Source organism: Malaclemys terrapin, chromosome 2 (genome assembly GCF_027887155.1).
Source record: "Malaclemys terrapin pileata isolate rMalTer1 chromosome 2, rMalTer1.hap1, whole genome shotgun sequence".
In the NCBI taxonomy this organism is placed as follows: Eukaryota; Metazoa; Chordata; order Testudines; family Emydidae; genus Malaclemys; species Malaclemys terrapin.
Genome location: NC_071506.1, coordinates 96180420 through 96199607, shown reverse-complemented (window position 1 = coordinate 96199607; position 19188 = coordinate 96180420). Strand labels below are relative to the sequence as shown.

General features: G+C 39.8%; 1 protein-coding gene across 3 annotated transcripts in view; it reads left to right on the top strand.

Annotated features, from left to right (window-relative positions):
* The first annotated feature begins 649 nt into the window (after positions 1 to 649).
* RTTN (rotatin) overlaps positions 650 to 19188 on the top strand; it is a 180885-nt gene continuing 162346 nt past the window's right edge. For 2 of the 3 annotated variants that reach the window (XM_054020287.1, XM_054020284.1), the window contains exons 1-9: positions 650 to 726; positions 1631 to 1818; positions 2535 to 2733; positions 4087 to 4176; positions 10238 to 10328; positions 10736 to 10850; positions 11360 to 11510; positions 12567 to 12732; positions 16178 to 16359. In XM_054020287.1, the coding sequence (XP_053876262.1) occupies positions 696 to 726; positions 1631 to 1818; positions 2535 to 2733; positions 4087 to 4176; positions 10238 to 10328; positions 10736 to 10850; positions 11360 to 11510; positions 12567 to 12732; positions 16178 to 16359 (1213 nt within the window). In that variant the 5' untranslated portion in view covers positions 650 to 695. Of the gene's footprint in view, positions 727 to 1630; positions 1819 to 2534; positions 2734 to 4086; positions 4177 to 10237; positions 10329 to 10735; positions 10851 to 11359; positions 11511 to 12566; positions 12733 to 16177; positions 16360 to 16614; positions 16678 to 19188 lie in introns of all 3 variants that reach the window. The other variant, XM_054020283.1, reaches the window with a different exon arrangement.

The following is a 19188-nucleotide window of genomic DNA, read 5'->3' as shown; positions in this document are numbered from 1 at the left end:
AGAGATCAAAGCCCAATAGTTTCGCCCTACAGCACACACATTGCGGAGTTACTGAAAGAGTAAGGCTGAAATCTGTGCTTTAGTTAATTTCACTCCACTGCACGCTGGCACAGCTATGAGCAGCAACCCCTACGTGGCCGGTCTGCAGCGGGAGCAATGACACAGCATTGGTGCAGGCAGATGAGCTGGGTCCCTTCACGCGCTTGGGGAAACTTCATGTCCCGCAGCGACCTCCACAAAGCCCAGCGCCCGCAAGGAGGCCCAACGGGGCTGGGCACCACGTGGGTTTCCCTGCAGGGTCGGGGCCCTTTGGCAGCCTGCCTCGTCCTCGCTAATCCCCAGCTCGGGGCTCTTCCCTAGGGGAGCCCGTGGGACCCGCCCCTCGCCTCCTCCTGTCCCAGCAGGGGGACCGAACTCCTGAAGGCAGAACGGGTTAGGGCGATCGCCAGAACACGTTCCGGGCGCGCGGTATCATGGGAATTGCAGGCCGCCCCAGGAAGAGTGGTGGAAGAACTGCATCTCCCAGGGTCCTTTGCGGGAGTGGACTACACCTCCCAGGATGCCTTGTGGTTTGTTGAGCCACCCCCCAGCAACGGTCTCTCCTCGTTTGATCCCTCCCGATCAAGGCGGAGCGGATTTGCTGCGGGACGCGGCGGTTGGATTCCGGGCGGGCAGCGCGGCGCGGCGCCGGGGAGATGGAGCTGGCCCCGCTCATCAGGAAACTCGGTAAGTGTCCCGCGTGGGGCTGGGAACGGCCGTGGGCGTGTGGGGCTGCACTGGGGCTGAGCTGGGGGGCGAGAGCGGTTCCCGCTGCCACGGCCCCTGACGGGCTGCGTGTCTGATAGGTGTGTGTGGGGCGTGTGTGTGCAGACACGAACGCTGGCACACGCGTGTACAGTGGGTTTGTGCATGCACACCGGCATAGCCACGCGTGCAGATCCGCGCGCAGGTGTCTGCACAGATACAGATACACCCGCGCACATGCACGTTATTTATCCCTAGTACTCAATACAAGGCACCCGTCTCAGACACGAAGTGCGCGTCGGATCTTCCTGCCATCCCTGTGCATGACTTAGGCTGGTGTTTTGCTAACCTTGGTTTCTTTCATGGTGATGGGAATGAATATAGATTATTGTTGTTCTCAGTTTGCTTGTTGTTGTTTTTTATATGGACAGAACTACTTACTCTTATTTCCCTTTTTGAGCCCAGTGGGTTAGCCCCCTATTTGGAGTTGTTCCTCTTAAGGAGGAGAAATTGATTATGGCACTCGAGTGGGGTTTTTTTGTTTTGTTTTGTTTTGTTTTTGCAGTGCTGTTTATTTACAAAGAATGTACACAAAGTCCTTTTTCTCTGAACACAGTAGAACCAAAGTAAATACTGCTTTATCAATACAACCTTTTACTTAAAAGTGAATGTATAACTTTAGAAGATGCTCTGTTGACTCAGGGATGGAGACTGAAGTACCATTGGTCCCGATGACAAGCAGCAGCACACGCGTTCCTAAGTCTTAGATGTTCCTGTTGAGACACCAAACAAAACTAAGAATTGGGATGGTATTGTAGACATGTTTCTGAACCACTTTAATTCCTTAGCATTCCTTCACCATCTTCTTTTTTTTTTTTTTGCACAGGTCATCAACTTGCAGAGATAAGAGAACGAGCTCTCAAGAATATATTGTGTAAATTAGATCATAATTTGATTTCATATGCTGATCTAGTCCAAGAACAGTTGCTTTTTCTCCATTTGCTGGAATGGTTCAATTTTCCTATAATACCGATGAAAGAGGAGATACTAAATTTGGTAAACAACTTGGTAAAGGTATGAAATTTTGTTCTTAAACAGTATGTATTTACAATATTAGACTTAAATGGAATTTACTCACCCACACAGTACACAGTTCTTTTTTTTTTTTTTTTTTAGAGTGCTTTGGAACGAACTTAGATTAATTTATAAATGAGGATAAATATCACTAAAACCATTGTATAGCTGAGGAAACAGACGTGCAAGATGACATGGCAGGTCAATGGGAGAGCTGGAAAAATAACTCTGGTCACTTGATTCCCAGTGCAGTGACCAGTCTCCACTTTTGCCACATAGACTGAAATAATCAGAAAAATGGAGAGCAGGGATTTGCTTAGAACAGCGTTAGAGAATACAGTGATGAAAATGCCTTTCCTCCATTTATGGTAAAGTTTCCAGCACTGGTAATACCTGCACAGCTGCATTATTGCTGAAAAATAGGGGATAATTGCCTAGTTTGGATGCATGTAAAGAGGTTAATGGCTTGCCCCAAGAGTCACAGCTAGTCATTGGCAGAGTTGGGCATGGAACAGAATCCCCTGACTCCCAGTTCCCTGCGCTAATCACCATACAACAGTGTGGGAAAACATTTGATATTGAGTTGAAAAACTTTAATTTTCTGTAAGATAACAAAAAGCTAAATTTAAGTTCGATAGCGCTGTCTTTCTGATGTAGTATAGAAACTTTAAAAAATTGCCAGCAAGTCTGAACTGATTGTCCTCTTTCTGATCTAGCATCCGTCTGCTGTCCGGCAATTGGTTGGGATTGGTGCAGTGGAATTCTTTTCTCAACTTCGTCATAATATGGATCCACATCTGCAGAATGTAATTGATGGGATCCTAGATGGGCTCTTCCTACTTCCTTCAGAAATTCCTGCCAATTATCCAGCAGTGTCTTACCAAGGTCAGCCCTTACCATCAGAAGACAAACCAGGTAATTTATATTTTTGAAAAGTTTACTTGCTTGGTATTTTAAAAAGAATATTCTAGTTTACACCCTGTTTGTTTTCCCTTCGTGTTCTCTGAGCACAAGTCTCTTTGGGAGAAGGCACTACAGAGTTTTGTTTTGTGGGGCTCCTTACCTAGTGCTCATGGTGTTTGTGAGAAAGGATGATGATGTATCATTTATGTTGCTCCACTGGCCTTAAACCCCTTGTGTGTGGGTAAAGGAGTATGGTAGTGTCAGCAGCTATTCTAGCTTTGAGGCTGCAGTGTATGAGAGTGGAACAATTCTTTTTTTGGCTCTTGCAGCCTTTCCGACTCTTGTACAATATCTCTGTGCATAACTTGTTTACTGGGCCTCTGTGAGGAATCAAGATTAGGCCATTAACTAGTGTTAGAGAACCTAACTGGTTTTATTGGTTCTTTTTTGACCGCTCAGGCAGATTTTTACTTTTTGATTGTGTGTATGAAATGTGGTGAGCCCCTCACAGCTACTAAGCTACAGCCCCTCTCAGATGCCTACCCTAAATATCACAATGCTACTACCTTACAGTAACTTCTGGTACCAGTGTAAACTATATGTGAGAAGCATGTGCTAGTTTTACTGAATTGTTTAAATCAGAAGCCATAATTGCCTCTTCTATAAATAGTTAGCTTTTTTTATTGTAGGGAAAATTTAAAAATCAAGCTAACAGCATGGACGTCGTTAGACCAAATGAGATTCCTAACTTGGTTTTCTGAAGCTTACTTTTGGGAATCCATATTGCTACTGATGTTCCAAAGGGATATTAGAATAATACTCTGTGTGTGTGTCTTTCATGGTTTTTTTTATTATTTGTGTGTGTATATGTGTGTGTGTATATGTGTGTGTGTATATATATATATATGTATGTATATAAGCCTAGTAAACTACTGAGCTGACCTGCTACTTACTTTAAGGTTGACTGTGTGTCTCTAAACTATCATTCTCTTTGGAAACTTTACCTACTATTGTTACAAAATTAGTACTTCAGATGAGAGGAAAACATTTTCTCTGTCTTTCAGTTTTGTTTACTTTGTTCATTTGGCAGCACCTTGTGTACAGTTTCCCTGTTTGTGTAGGACATAAGAAGGAAACAGAGAAACCTCTTAAAAATTGGAGAATGTGATTGCAAAATTACACTTTGCCCGAGTCCTCTCGATTTGTAATATCTGAAATGACTTTTAACTCCGTTTTTCTGATAGATAAGATTTATAATTTAGGGATAAAATAGTAAACAATTCAACCACAGAATACAGAAAAATATTGTATTTATATATAATGAAAAGTGCTTTTTTATTTACTTCCATGTTTTGTTTGGTTTAGTTTTACCCCAAGAAGAAATAGTCACTGGATATTTTCACCAAGGCAGAAGTAATTTGAAACAGATGGAAATCCCTCCCAAAAGATCATTTGGTATGCAATTGAAATAATTCTGTCATATACATCTATTCAATAGAGGATTCTGTGGAAAATATAATTTCCAAAATCTTTTTAATTACAACTGGCATTGTTGTGCCTTCTGCTTCCTGCTGCCATTTTGTGAATATTGGCCTCATAGAAACTCTAGAGGTAGAGATGATAAACCTAGTTTTCATCTAGTCATTCTAGTGGAGTAACAATTAAAAGTAGACATTTAGAACATTTTTAATTTTTTAATATTTTAAAATGTAAAGCACCTAAATCCCACTGGCAAAAGTAATTTAGGGAATTAGGAGCCTAAATACCATTAACTTGCAATGAAATTTAAACTCTTATGTGCCTATGTCTTTTTTGAGAATGGGACCTAGGTGCTTTTGAAAACATTATCCTGTATCTAAATAGTAAATGGCACTAATGCTTTTTTATTTGTCTAGTATCACTGAGATAACTATAAGAAACATAGCAGAAGTACCTCTGTCACACATGGCCCTGGTCAAACTTCCTCTCACCGGACAATCACCTTACTGCTGTATTTGGACCTCATATGCTGGACATGTGTGCTCGTAAGGTTCCTGTGATCTGAGTAGGCTTCAGAACTGTCTCTTCCCTTGGCTTCATATTTCCTGTCCATGGTCTTTGTCTGTTACCTCTTTAAGGAAATGGGGCCCTGTGGCCCCATTGCCAGTGACCCCTAGCACCAGATGCCTCAGTAGTTCAAGCACACCCTTTTCCAGAGTTCCACCTTGTGAATTTATAATTCACCTTTTCAGGGACATGGACATGTGATAGCTGAGGGAAACAGACCCAAAGTCTTTGCAAATGTTTCTAAACAAGTCATTCTTTACTTGAGACAGCATAAAAGATCTACAGATCCACAGAACCCCCTGCCAAACACTCCCCCCCCCCCAAACAAACAAACAAACACAAAAAAACCCACTCAAAGCCTGCACACATTTCCCTGCCTGAATTTTCTCAACACTCTGGAATGTTCTCTGGGCTTTGGTCAGAGGCATGTGGGGTGTCCAGAATACTTCTCTGAACTGTGGAGTCTCTGTTTCTTTCTTTTTCTTTTCTCCCCTCCCCACTTTCCTCTCCAGGTAAGTGTCCTTTGACCTTGTCTGATCCTGTGGTCAGAAACTCTGCCTTTTTATGTTCCTCTTTTGCCCTAAACATGTTTCTTGCACTGTGCATGGAAGTCCTACTGTTAACACCTGATTCCTTTGTTCTGCTGCTGAGGAAATTCCACTGCTCCAAATCCTAACTCTCTGTGGGGGAATTGGAGAAAACTAGCCTCCCCCAGACCTCAGTCATCCTATTGTTCTTTCAAGTCCAGATCTGTTTACTAGTTAGTAGCCTTTAATGCAGGGGTGGCCAACCTGAGCCTGAGAAGGAGCCAGAATTTACCAGTGTACATTGCCAAAGAGCTACAGTATTGAGTAATGAGATATATATATATATATATTGTGTGTGTGTGTGTGTCGGTGTATACACACACATATCTGTGTGTGTGTGTATATATATATATATATACACACACACACACACATATATGTATATAATCGTTACACAATACTGTGTGTGTATGTATATGTGTGTGTGTGTGTATAATTGTGGGGGAGGGATAGCTCAGTGGTTTGAGCATTGGCCTGCTAAACCCAGGGTTGTGAGTTCAATCCTTGAGGGGGCCATTTAGGGATTTAGGGCAAAATCAAAAAATTGGTCCTGCTAGTGAAGGCAGGGGGCTGGACTTGATGACTTTTCAAGGTCCCTTCCAGTTCTAGGAGATGGGATATCTCCATTAATTTATTTATTTTATTTATTAACCATTACACAATACTGTGTGTGTGTGTGTGTGTGTGTATAATGTATAATGATTGTGTGTGTGTGTAATCATTACACAATACTGTGGCTCTTTGGCAATGTATACATAATCATTCTATAATTTGATAATGTATATTTATAATGTATAGTTAATGACAATAATAACAACTTGTCTTAACCTTTTACTTAATGGGATTTCTGGCAGTCTTTGCTTTCAGCAATTCCTTTGAAGTTTGGTTTGTGTTCAGTTGTGCTCACATGCAGCAGTTCTCTTAAGTGGCTGTCTGTCAGAATGGATCGGTGCTTGGATTTCACATGTTTGAGTGTCGAGAAAACAGACTCACAAAGAGAGATCAAGGCAAACATCGAGATTAATTTTAGGGCTGCACCTCTGATGTTGTGGTATTTATCCTTTGGTACAGATTTCCAGAAAGTAAGGGCCTCCTCTGTCTTTTGACCAGATTTCAGTCTGTCATCTTCCAAACATTCTATTATTTCTATCTGGGACGTTGCTTTGTCAGTGACTAAAAGGGCCTTCAGTCAGTCGGCTTCAGCACTAAAGGGTCAATCAGAAATCTCATTTGAGGTCTTTTCCACCGCAAATCGTGGCATCTTTCCTCAAAACTGTCCTTAAGATCTTTAATCATGCTCCCATATCTAGTTGTGCTCCGTTTTAGGGGTTCTGCTGCATCTTCTTTTGATCTGGCTTGAAGTTGTGACATTGAGGGAAAGTGTGTCAGCTCTCCCTCAAGCATTTGTCTGTGAAACAACTGCAGTTTGTTTATGAATGCAAATACGCTTAGATAAGACAGCAGCCGGAATTTTCCTTGTAAGTCTATGTTTAGTTTATCCAAATGCAGCAGCATGTCTGCAAGAAATGCCAAGTCTAGAACCCACCCAGGATCTGTGAGCTTAGGGTGTGTTCTTAGCTTCTCCTCCATAAACAATTTTAGTGGTTCCAGGAGCTTGAAAAAACGGGAAATAACTTCACCTTTCGAGACCCATCTAACTGTGCAGTGAAATGGTAAATCGGCAGGGACGTCGTCTTCATCCAGTTCTTCAATTAGATTTTGAAATTGTCTATGATTGAGTGCATTTGAGTGAATGAAATTCACGATGTGCAAGACAGGTTTCATGACATGATCAAATTTGAGATTTTTAGATGCTTCTGATGAATAATACAGTGAAATGTCCAAAATTCGGGAAACTCTCGTCAGACTTACAAAGCCCTCTAATCCATTCACAGATCCCCACATGGATGGAGCCCTGTCTGTTGCAATGGCAGTGAGCTTCTGTAAAGGGAAGTGGTGTTTCGCAACTAACAACATCAGTGCCTCCTTTAGATCTCATCCATGAGTTCTGTCCTTTAGTGGCACAATATCTAGGAGTTCTTCCCTTACAACACAGTTGTCAGACACAGTCTGGACGAATTCAGATAATTGATGTTTATCCTGTACATCGCACGACTCATCCAAAGTGATGCTCAAATACTCACACTGCTGAAGTTGCAAGTGCAGTTGCGATTCGATTTCACTGTTCAGGTCGGAGATTCTGCATTCTATTGTCTGGCGTGAAAGCTGCAGGCCAGAAATTTTCTTCTGTCGATTCTCGTTCTCTGGTGACAGGATTGAAATCACATCAGTGAGGCACATTTTTATAAACTTGCCTTCAGAGTCAGACTTTTTTGCACAGGCTATGTGCCAGTCCACATAATAGGAGGCTAACATCACAGTCTGCGATCTGTTGGCAAATCTGGTGAAGAACTGGGTTTCTACATCTGTTTATTTTTTCAAAGTTTTAAGTTTTAAAGTGCAGAGTTCAGAACCTTGTGGGAATTCTTGATCCATATGTGCATGGCTAGAAACGAAAGGATGCTGCAAGTTTGAAGATTTGAACTGAGAGATACACATCCAGCGCATCATCAGAGATCTACAACCTATCCTGAAAGATGATCCTTTACTCTCACAGATCTTGGGAGACAGACCTGTCCTCCCTTACAGACAACCCCCCAACCTAAAGCAAATACTCACCAGCAACCACACATCACTGAACAAAACCACTGACCCAGGAACCTATCCTTGTAACAAAGCCCGATGCCAACTCTGTCCACATATCTATTCAAGTGACATCATCATAGGACCTAATCACATCAGCCATACCATCAGGGGCTCATTCACCTGCACATCTACCAATGTGATATATGCCATCATGTGCCAGCAATGCCCCTCTGCCATGTACATTGGCCAAACCGGACAGTCTCTCCGCAAAAGAATTAATGGACACAAATCTGACATCAGGAAACTTAATACTCAAAAACCAATGGGAGAACACTTTAACCTGTCTGGTCATTCAATGACAGACCTGCGGGTGGCTATATTACAACAGAAAAACTTCAAAAACAGACTCCAACGAGAGACTGCTGAGCTGGAATTGATATGCAAACTAGACACAATCAACTCAGGATTGAATAAGGACTGGGAATGGCTGAGCCATTACAAACATTGAATCTATCTCCCCTTGTAAGTATTCTCACACTTCTTATCAAACTGTCTGTACTGGACTATCTTGATTATCACTTCAAAAGTTTTTTTTTCTCTTACTTAATTGGCCTCTGAGTTGGTAAGACAACTCCCACCTGTTTATGCTCTCTGTATGTGTGTGTATATATATCTCCTCAATATTTATTCCACGCTGTATGCATCCGAAGAAGTGGGCTGTAGTCCACAAAAGCTTATGCTCTAATAAATTTGTTAGTCTCTAAGGTGCCACAAGTACTCCTGTTCATTTTACATCTGGCAAAGAAGATACATGTCCTTACCATTGCGTTCAGCGAAAAAGTACTTATTCTCCCACTCCTGTTGTAAGCCTCAATTTTCATCTATGTATTTTGTTTTCCGTTTGCACTTGCCTTCCATTGTTAGATGGTGTAAGAAAAATTTGTGATTAAAAATTTCCACACCAGCTACTCACTGTGTACTTTATTCAAGGAGACACAGATGCCAGTCCAGAGTTGCTGGACCCCTGGCTCTGCCCCAGGCCCCTCCTTCCACTCCACTCCCTTCACCAAGTCCCCAGCCCCCATATGCCTCTTCCTGCCCCACCTCTGCCCCGCCTCTTCCCACCACATTCCATCCCCTCCCCCAGTGAGCTGTGTCCTCGCCCTCCCCCTCCCAGAGCCTCCTGCCTGCCGCGAAACAGCTGATCATGGCTGGCAGGAGGCAAGGGGATGCTGGAGAAGGGATGGGGAGGCTGTGCACCGGATCCTCACTCCTCCCCCTCCCTCCCCAGCACCTCCCGCCCACTGCGATCAGCCATTTCGCAGTGTTGAGGAGGTTCTGGGGGCGAGGGAGGGGGTGAAACAGCTGATCGCGGCAGGCAGGAGGCACTGGGGGAGAGAGTGGGGCTGGACACCGCTTTGTCGCTCCTCCCCCCCCCAGTGCCGCCTCAATGCTGTGAAACAGCTGATCGTGGCAGGGGAGGCGGGGGCGAACCACGGCCACTGGGGCCACGCCTGCGGACAGTCAACATCAGCAAAATGTTTCGTGGCCTGCAATTAGATTACCCTGATGGGCCGCAGGTTGCCCACCACTGCTCTATATCCAGGAATCAGACCAGCATGCTGGAAAGCAATCCATAATGTATAATGTTCTTTTAATTGTGTTCTATCACTAGTGTGACAAGATGAAGAATAGGTTTTACAAGTTGACATTGGCGTTACCATACTTCTTTCACCTATTCACTTTTCAGCAACATAATAGCCATCATTAGGAATACAAAATTACTTAAATGCAATTTTTAAATAAAAGGTTAATTTAACAAGATATTGCCACAAATAAGAAACACAAATAAGTGCAGAAATTACACAAATTACGATTAGGTGTAGAAATTGGAAATAGAATTCTTTTACGTTCCAGTTTGGGAAAGTGTATGTTTTTGCAGCAGAACAAAATAAGATTACAGATTGATGCATTTGAGGTAGGGGAAAAATTGCTACTACGTCTCCTTACTGAATCTCTTTATATAATATCAGTGAGTTACTGCAACTTGTTCATTCTCTGATTACTCTGCTGAAAACTCTCACTGGCAGCTCTTCAGATAGATTTAGTTCAATCAGGTTTTATAACTAAAAATTCTGTTTCTCACTGTACACATGCTACAAATATTGACTCTCCTAAAGAAATACATTAACATTTTTGGAATATGCTTTTTAAAATACTTTTGCTATTTTTAACAGTAAATCATGCAGTGAAGTGTTTGAAGTTTTCCACATTTCCTTGGTTAACACTGACTACAACAGATAGACATGTTCTTTCATCAAATGAAAGGTAGAGTAATGGAGATTTTATAGTTATATTTTTTACTTCATTGGATTACAACCACTCAAACTTCGTTTTTCAGCACTAACTGCTCCTGTTGTGAATATTTTTAAATGAGTTTGCCAGAAGTTGGGATTGGATGACAGAGCATGGATCACTTGATGATAACCTGTTCTGTTCATTCCCTTTGGGGCACCTGCCATTGGCTACTGTCAGAGGACAGGATACTGGGCTTAACGGACCTTTTGTCTGATCCAGTATGGCCGTTCTTATGTTGTTTGTCCAAAAAAATAACACAACCAGGAACCTTTATTTGGAAAAGGCTTTCAATTGCTTTGTAAGGAAACATCTATCTCTAATGACTTCCACTGTTCTAGTATCTCTGATATTTAACTGAATTTCAACTTGATTTTTAGCTCTTTGAGAAGTAATAACCACAGTTTAATTTGGAGTACATGTGAGCTTCTACAGGATGTTATTATGCAAGATTTCCCTGCTGAGATTTTCCTTCAAAGACCAAAGATTGTTCAGGTTAGAACTACCATCACTTAAAACTTTCCATTGGGTTACAAAAGCAAGCCATGTAAAGCAGGAGCTCAAATAAATTCTCCTGATAATTCATCTGGATCTGATGCTTCTGTATTTAGATAGAGTGGACACCAATTAAATGAATGTTTGGCTAAGTGGAAGGAGAAAAGGGAATTTACTATATGGGTCACTTAAGAGAGGAAACCTGCATTTTAAATTTTTTTATAGTCATCTGCTTAGCCATTCGCAACGTCTAATCTATGTATACTGTGAATTGGTTTTTTTCTCCACATTTTCTGGTTAAGGTGAATGGCAAGTGTCTCCCATAAAAGTTGTTTCTAGGCGGGCAACATTTGAAACTAGTGTGAAGTACACGCTTCTCCTCGGACTAATAATGTTGCCTTCAATGAACAAAGAACTTTTAACTGTGCTTTCAGTATGATTTTGCTTACACTGGTTTAGAAGTTATTTTATTTCTGTTTTCAAATTTCTGTTAATCCTTGTGTTTTTAGAGCCTTCTGTCTCTACTAAAGCTGGCTTTTGGAAAAGATGGAAAACACCGCTTAGCCTTGCAGGCTGTGTCATGCCTGCAACAGTTATGTATCTTCTTAAGAAATAGGCTTAATTTTCACAGAGATCCAGGCTTTTTCTCCACTGACCAAGGTGTGTATATGTAAATGTTGTGGTGTGTGACTGTGGAATGGATTTTCTAAAGATGATACTTGGCATGTTTGAAAATTCCATCCTGTAGCAATGTGAGTTTGGGATGGCTGCCTTGCTCAAAAGTGATGATGAATTTCTTCTATCACGTGTAGGTTGTGCATGCTACATGTGTTAAATAAAAAATATTTTATAAATGTTTTAGGATTCTAAAAATATTAATTGGAATTCTTTCTTATGCTCCTCCACCTGTAAAACTAGGTGCATTAGTTACTGAGAGTCCAACTGTATAGGCTTCAAATGGAGAGGAGACCTCAATTAAATTTAAAATTAAAACATCAACAGCAGCATTTGAACCTGGGACTTCTGGATCTAGAAGCAAAGCCTCATGACCCAGCGAAATCATGACTTTCACTAAAGACTGAATGACACCCTCTCCTTCCATGGCCTATTATTCTGCCAAATTTCATCTCTTTACCTCTGCCTGCTTTGATTTTAGAGCTGTTCATAAAACATTCCAAGCATGTTGTTACAGAAACACTGCTTGTGATTCTGTAGTTAAGACTGAACTGAATTTTGCACTTATAGCAAGATTCAGACATTTTTTGTATGACGAATGGAGCACTTACTTTTTGAATAAGAGCACTCAAATCTTTGACCAAAAGCTGACTCCAAACTTCTTTGAGGCTTAGATAACTTAAAATCTTTACTGGGCTCTGCACTTCTAGAACTTGAAGCAGAAGTACCAAAATACAACACAAAATATTATGTGAGACTTCTAGTAGAATTTTATAGACCCAAGAATTATGTTTAAATTGTTTTTTTTTTTTCAATGTTAGTCTGAAATGAACCTCTGAACTTTTTGAGATTCATATGGATTAAAGTAGATTGTGCCAATGTCCTGTACTTTCCTCATTGTTTTTCTTACTCTACTTTAATGAATAGTGTTAATTTATTTTTGCCATTTGTTAACCCTCTTGGACTTTTCATACTTCACCAAGTGGTTTGTAGGACTGAGAGGTGTGTGGTAATTTTATTTTTCTGCTTTTGTTGCATAAGGTATAGTTTCCCAGAATTCTTCTATGTCTTATGCCCAAGAAGCAAGAGGACCTCACCATTCCCAGAATCCATCACCTGGAAGTAGTAGCCCTCGACCATCTGTGATTGGACGTACTGGTCAGCGTCCCAGAGGTGATGGCCAAGACTGGGATGCAGCGTCTTCCAGGTGAACAAAGTGGGAGGTTAAGTTAAGCCTATTGCCTATTACCAGAATTGCCTATTTTGCTCCTAGCCAACTTGTGGGAAAACATGTACAGTACCACCTCAGAGTTATGAACACCTCAGCAATGGAGGATGTAACTCTGAAGTGTTCTAACTCTGAGCAAAACTTTGTTCTTTCAAAAGTTTACAACCGAGCATAGACCTAATACAGCTTTGAAACATTACTATGCAGAAGAAAAATGCTACTTTTCCTTTATTTTTTAGTAGTTTTCGTTTAACAAAGTACTGTACTGTATTTGCTTTTTTTGGCTCTGCTACTGCCTGATTGCATACTTCCGGTTCCAAATGAGGTTTGTGGTTGACCGGTCAGTTTGTAACTCTGGTGTTCATAACTCTGAGATTCTACTGTAAGTCTAATTGTTGAAATTAGGATGCTAATTGGAAAAAATCTTTAAAATAGACTTAAATTTTAAACAGTATTGACAATTTATAATGTCCTTCTGATCTCTCACATTCTGCTCCTAAAGAGAGAGCAGATTGGTATTTTACATATGAACTACAGATAATCTGACATTCTTTCAAATGGCTAAAGATAAGAAATCAGCAATTCACTGTGTGTGGACTTGGTTTGCAGTGAGATTTGAAAACCACTTCTTCTGCTATTTACTTGACAAGTATTGAGATCGGGATTTTTTGTTTCCCTTCAACAGTTGGGAACACAGAAAAAACTTAGAGTGAGTGTAATTTAATCTGGTTGTTGTGATTATACACACTTACATAAAATGTTTCTAAGGATTTTTGGCATATAAGCTTGACCATATAAAATTTCAATTGTACATGATTTAGCCACACAACTCAAACCTTATGACTAATTTACTGGACACTCTTAAAATATAGAGGTCAGTGTGTATATGTGGTACTCAGCTTGGTCCAAGATTTGTAATCACTCTGCAAGAAACATTGTCCTTTATTAGGTCATTAGTTGAGGGTTTAAAAAGTCTGAATTCTTATTTAGTCAATGGTGATACCTTTTTGAGTCTTAATAGTTAGTGGATCTAACCAATATACAATAAAGTGTTCTCACATTATAGATATAGTAGCTCAGATTATTAATTTTAAATGTCTTGAGAGCTATTATTACTATGTAAGAAAGTTATTGAATCTAGTACATTGAGATTTTATTAAGCAGTTATATAGCATTATAAATGAACCCTGTGCTTTACAGCACATAGACTAAGACCCTTTCCTCTGCCCTGAAGTGTTTATAATCTAATATTGGAAAGACTTAGCACAGATCAACCCATCTGGAAATGGCAGCAGTGGCTAACTCATTGGCTAGGAAATCAACATAGAATGACTTGAACTTTTAGCAGGTGAGAGAGAGGACATATAGAGAACAAATGATAACTTGTTGCAAATGAAGTGCCGTATTGTGACCTGTTTAACCCTGTCTGCATGCCAGTGCTCCCTTAGTCTCCTGATCTTGCTGTCCATATAACAGGTAGCCACACAGGTCTGGGAGCAGCCTCTGCTAGGCTACTGCTACCCATTCTATGCAGATGGGTGGGGAATTCATGAAGCTTTGGTTCTGTTCCTAATGCATCTGCTTATGCTTCAGTGAAAGTAACCTATGCAGTGCTCAGGGAACAAAAGGGAGCCAAGAACATGGACTGTGTGTGGGTCAGTGCAACTACTCTCTGTTTCTTGCACGAGGCTTGTGACAAAGCCACAATGGCAACATGCCAGAGGCAACATGATGGAAAACTTGAAGCTCAACGAGAGAATGAGATGAAGTAAACAATAGAGAGGAAAGAATTAGGGAAGAGGAAAAATGTTGGTTCAAGATTCCCAACCTTATGTCTAATACTATTGAACAAGAATCCTTTCTAGCCACCAACTCTTGTTCAAGTTTTCATAATCTGATTTACTTTTCTATTTCTGTTTCTAAATATCATACTTTCTCTTCTTGCATAAAATCTCTGGAGCTCTGCTATCATTTGTTTTTCTGACTGTTTTAACTTCTGTCTGGAAACGTATCCTTTTCCCTTTTGTTAATACTTCTACTTTTAATGATTTGATGCATCTTCTCTTCCTTATCTTATAAGCACATGTATGACAACCAGAACCATCCATTGTTGATTCATCTGTATTTTTGTTTACATTGCTGTATCGTCCTTTTATTCTCCTTCAACTCTTAAGTTCAAAGGATCGATAGAAATATGCTGCCATCCTTTCAAAGTTCATTGGAAAGAGGGATTCATATAAAGACAATATAACATAATGTAACCATACCAGAGATCACTTTCTTCAAATTCTTCATAAGGGAACATGAATAAAGCTATTGTATCTTGATTTGCTTTATAAATCCTTACAAATGCTTAGTCAAAATAATGACTTGTAGAGATGAAAACCATTATAAGAAAAACATTATGTCTTTGAGCTGTCTTCAGTTCAACACATCCGGCGAATCTAGGAACCTTTAAAGGTAGCTGGAAAGAGATAAAAATCAAAATGTACTGTTGATGCTTGATTGTATTGAAGATGTCTTTTAAGGGGGTGGGGAAATTAGGCACTATTTATCCACTTTGATGTATAAAGAAGGCCTGTAAAGGATTTTATGTTCCACTTGTTTTTTACATTAGAAAATCAGTTTTTTTGGGAACTGTTCTTTCCTGGAAGATTCTATGGGCAACCAGAGAGGTAGCAGGGAAATGACATTGCTGATACCAAGAATTTATTTATTGAAATGAGACTTTAATTCAGACCACTCCACTTTGGGTTTTTTTGTTATTACTTAGGGCTTGTCTCCACTTACCGTGGATCGATGCTGCGGCGATCGATCCGCCGGGGCTTGATTTAGTGGGTCTAGTTAAGACCTGCTAAATCGACCACCGATCGCTTTCCTGTCGACTCCGGTACTCCACAGGAACAAAAAGCATAAGGTAAGTCGACGGGAGAGTTTCTCCCATCGACCCAACACGGTGTAGACACTGCAATAAGTCGACCTAACATATGTTGACTCCAGCTACATTATTCACGTAGCTGGAGTTGCGTAACTAAGGTCGACTTAACCCCATAGTGTAGACCTGCCCTTAGTTTTAGCACAAACATCTAACACACAGAAGGAAAAACTCTTTTTTGTCAAAGATTCAACACTCCATTCATTCCTGATCCACATTTCTAGGTACATTTTTGAAGATCTCTACTAAAACAGGCAACATCAGATTTTAACATACTATAGATTTCTAAGGAAAAAAATAATGTCCCCCACTTTATTTATTTATTTTATTTGTGGGAGAAAAAGCTAGTCTGCCTTTATAAATCCTAAAGAAATGAAAAAAAAGGGTACAATCCTTTTTTTACCTCTTCAGGTCACTTTTTTTTTAAAAAGACTATTTAAGTTGTCTTATTTGACAGTGTTTAATTCCTATACTGTATTTGCTTTGTAGTGGAAGCAGTACTCAAGCTAGTGCAAACTCCAGAATAAATCTGCAGTCACCGCTGGATGTAGGGCACATTGACCTGCCGGACCTGGAAAGTGAGGATACTTTAGAGTTACAGTTCCAACAGCTCAGCCTTCCTCAGTTCTGTGTCTCCATCCTGGAATATGCTGTACCTCTTCTGAGAACAGGTGAATGATACTAGATGGTTTTTGTGTGTGCAGGAATCCTTATTTTCCCTCATTTTGTATCCCATCCCAGTAGGAGAATCCCATAATATTTTCAAAATGGGTGCTTTGTAAAGATTTTTTTTTTTTAATTTATTTAAAGCAGCCATTCTTAAGCACATTAATCACACTATTGTGCGGTTATTTTGTTGTGGGGTATTTGGTAAGGCCCTGTAAAGTTGGATCAGCTAATAGATCTCTGGCTCTGTTTTGCCCTAGAAAAAGACGGCGGGAAGAAATTGAATGCACAGAGGAATGTAGATTCAAAGGGAAGAGGAAATAGTGAGTTTGGCTGAGACAAAGTAAAGTGGGACAGGGGTGTGTGGACTGAAAAGCAGAAAATAAACCCTCTCTCAACTTAACCTTGTTTTTTTTCTGCCACCAGCATGAACGTGCAGCTCTTTTTTCTCTTTACTAGTATTCTTTACAGGTGTCTCTATATTTGCCTTCCATAAGCGTATGCAATTCACATTTTTAAAATAAAAATTCATTTTAATCAAAAATTATTTCTATATAATCACTATGAAGAAAAAGATCTCTCTCTAACTCAGAGCACGTAGATCGTCTCTGGGGCTAACTATGTAGCTTCCTGGTCTACCTGGAATGTTTCTTGGCCTTGTCCATGTGAGAAAATATTCGTATGTGGGAGAAACCTTTAGATTTTTTTCTATATTGTTCAGTCCTTTTCTTTTTTGGTAGACATAGATCCTTAGGGTCCATTTGCTAAACATTAATATTTCAGAAGGACTTTAGAAATAAAATCTAGATATTGTGCCACATTACAAGATGAAATACTATTGAACTTATTTTATTTGTGTTTTGACTAATCTGTAATCTTTTCCCTGTAAACTTCTATATAAATTTATTAACTGAGGATTTGTATGATGAGAGAGAACCAATAAATCATATGTGACTCATGCTTTATCTTCATGTCACACATCGGAATTTCAGTAGTTGTATATTTTAGTTTTACCTTTTACATTCTCAGTACTGACTTTGAGTACTTACTCTTGGGTCCTGTTTATTGCCAGGAAAGCAGATTTTTCTTGCTTCTGCAAAAAGGAGGAGGCGGAATGATGGAGTCCACAGATTTCTTCTTGCATTTCATTAATGACTTTATTAAAAGAAAGTCATGATCAGATGAGTTGCAGAAAGGAATGAGGATGCCTTTCCTGTAAAAAATCTATATAACATGTCAGTTATATTAGTTAGCTAGCTGAAAAATCCAGGTCACTTGACGTCTGTTGTTATAGGTTTTGTTTTGGTAAATGGAATATCCAGATAATTTTATCAGGAAAAGTATTTTAATGGGCGGGTTATGTAAATTTATTTAGGATATATTTATATTTTCTATTATCTGCCAGAACAGCAGAAGACATTCGCATTTTCATAGATTCATAGTGTTAAATCCTGGCACCATTGAAGGCAATGGCAGAATTCCCCTTGAGTTCAAACAGGCCAGGGTTTCACTTATAGAGTTTAATGTCAGAATGGATTATGATTATATAGTGTGACATCTAAGGCCATTTAATTTATACAGAACAGATGCATTTCAAGCTTATCTCTGGTTTTAGCATGCGGCCTTTCAGTTAAGTCTGCCACTGCAAAGCCACAGATTCACAGTACAGTCTTCTCTTCAACCGACAAAACAGCTATGCTTTGGCAGTTGGGAGAAGATTTTTAGTTCCTTGGATGATGTATAAGCATACATGTATGCAGCAATGTGATGGGGGAGGGTTCCAGAGCCCAGGCTCCAGCCTGAACCCGAATGTCTACCCAGTAATTTTTAGCCTCCTGGGACAGCCACAGGTCTTGTATGCCAGTATAGGTGTACTCTATGTGTCTAGATCTGGGGTGATGTGGTTTCTCCCTGCTCCCCTCACCTAGGGGGTGATGTAATTTCTTCTTACCACCCAACCTAGAGTTCAAATTCTTTATATGGCTTTTAGTGTGAGTGGGTTAGTTATATCTCCTTCGGTCTCCCATAGGGTAATAATGGAACATAAGTAGAAAACAACTTACTATATTTTCAACCTGTCTCAGGAGGTGTGAAACCCCATGATCTGGGGACAACCCTTATTTTCTCCCGTCCTCCCCTTCACAACTCTCTACCTCTCTGGGTTGCTAGTTTAGCAACAGTGTCTGAATTGGCCTTGGAACATAATTGTCGGCACAGTTAATAGTACTATTAATCTTAGATGATATTTATATGCTCTTTATTTTTCTAAACTGGTTAAATTAGTAGGAAATAACTTTTCACATTTGGTCTTAATTTATCTCATCCAAATTTTACACTGTAGTACATTTTGGCCTGCCTTGGATAATGTAAAGGTTATTGGACTTGTAAAGATTTGTATTGGACTTATTAATGTACCACTTTATACTATATTGAGAGTGACGCTATTTGTGTGAAAATATTGAATCTTTAAGTGGCTTTTTATGTTTTTGGAATATGTTTTTAATCAATAACATAGTTCTTAAATGGTTCTTTTTTTATGGTCTCTAATTTACTGAATATATAATCTAGTATTTAACTGTGTAGAAGCAAGTATCAATTTTGGGTCTCCCTGAACCAAAGATCTTAACAGCCACAAAACATTCTTATGGATCAGTGGAGCAACTACTTGGCCTTTTGTTTTGTAGCATGTTTATAGAATTATGCAGTTCATTAATTGCATTATTTATTAACCTATTTGGAGCTCTCTTAGTTTGAGGAGTTGGGAGGTGATCAGCTTTTTTATTTGAATACTGTTTTGAACTACTTTGTGGTGTGAGGATGTGGGAAGCTCTTGT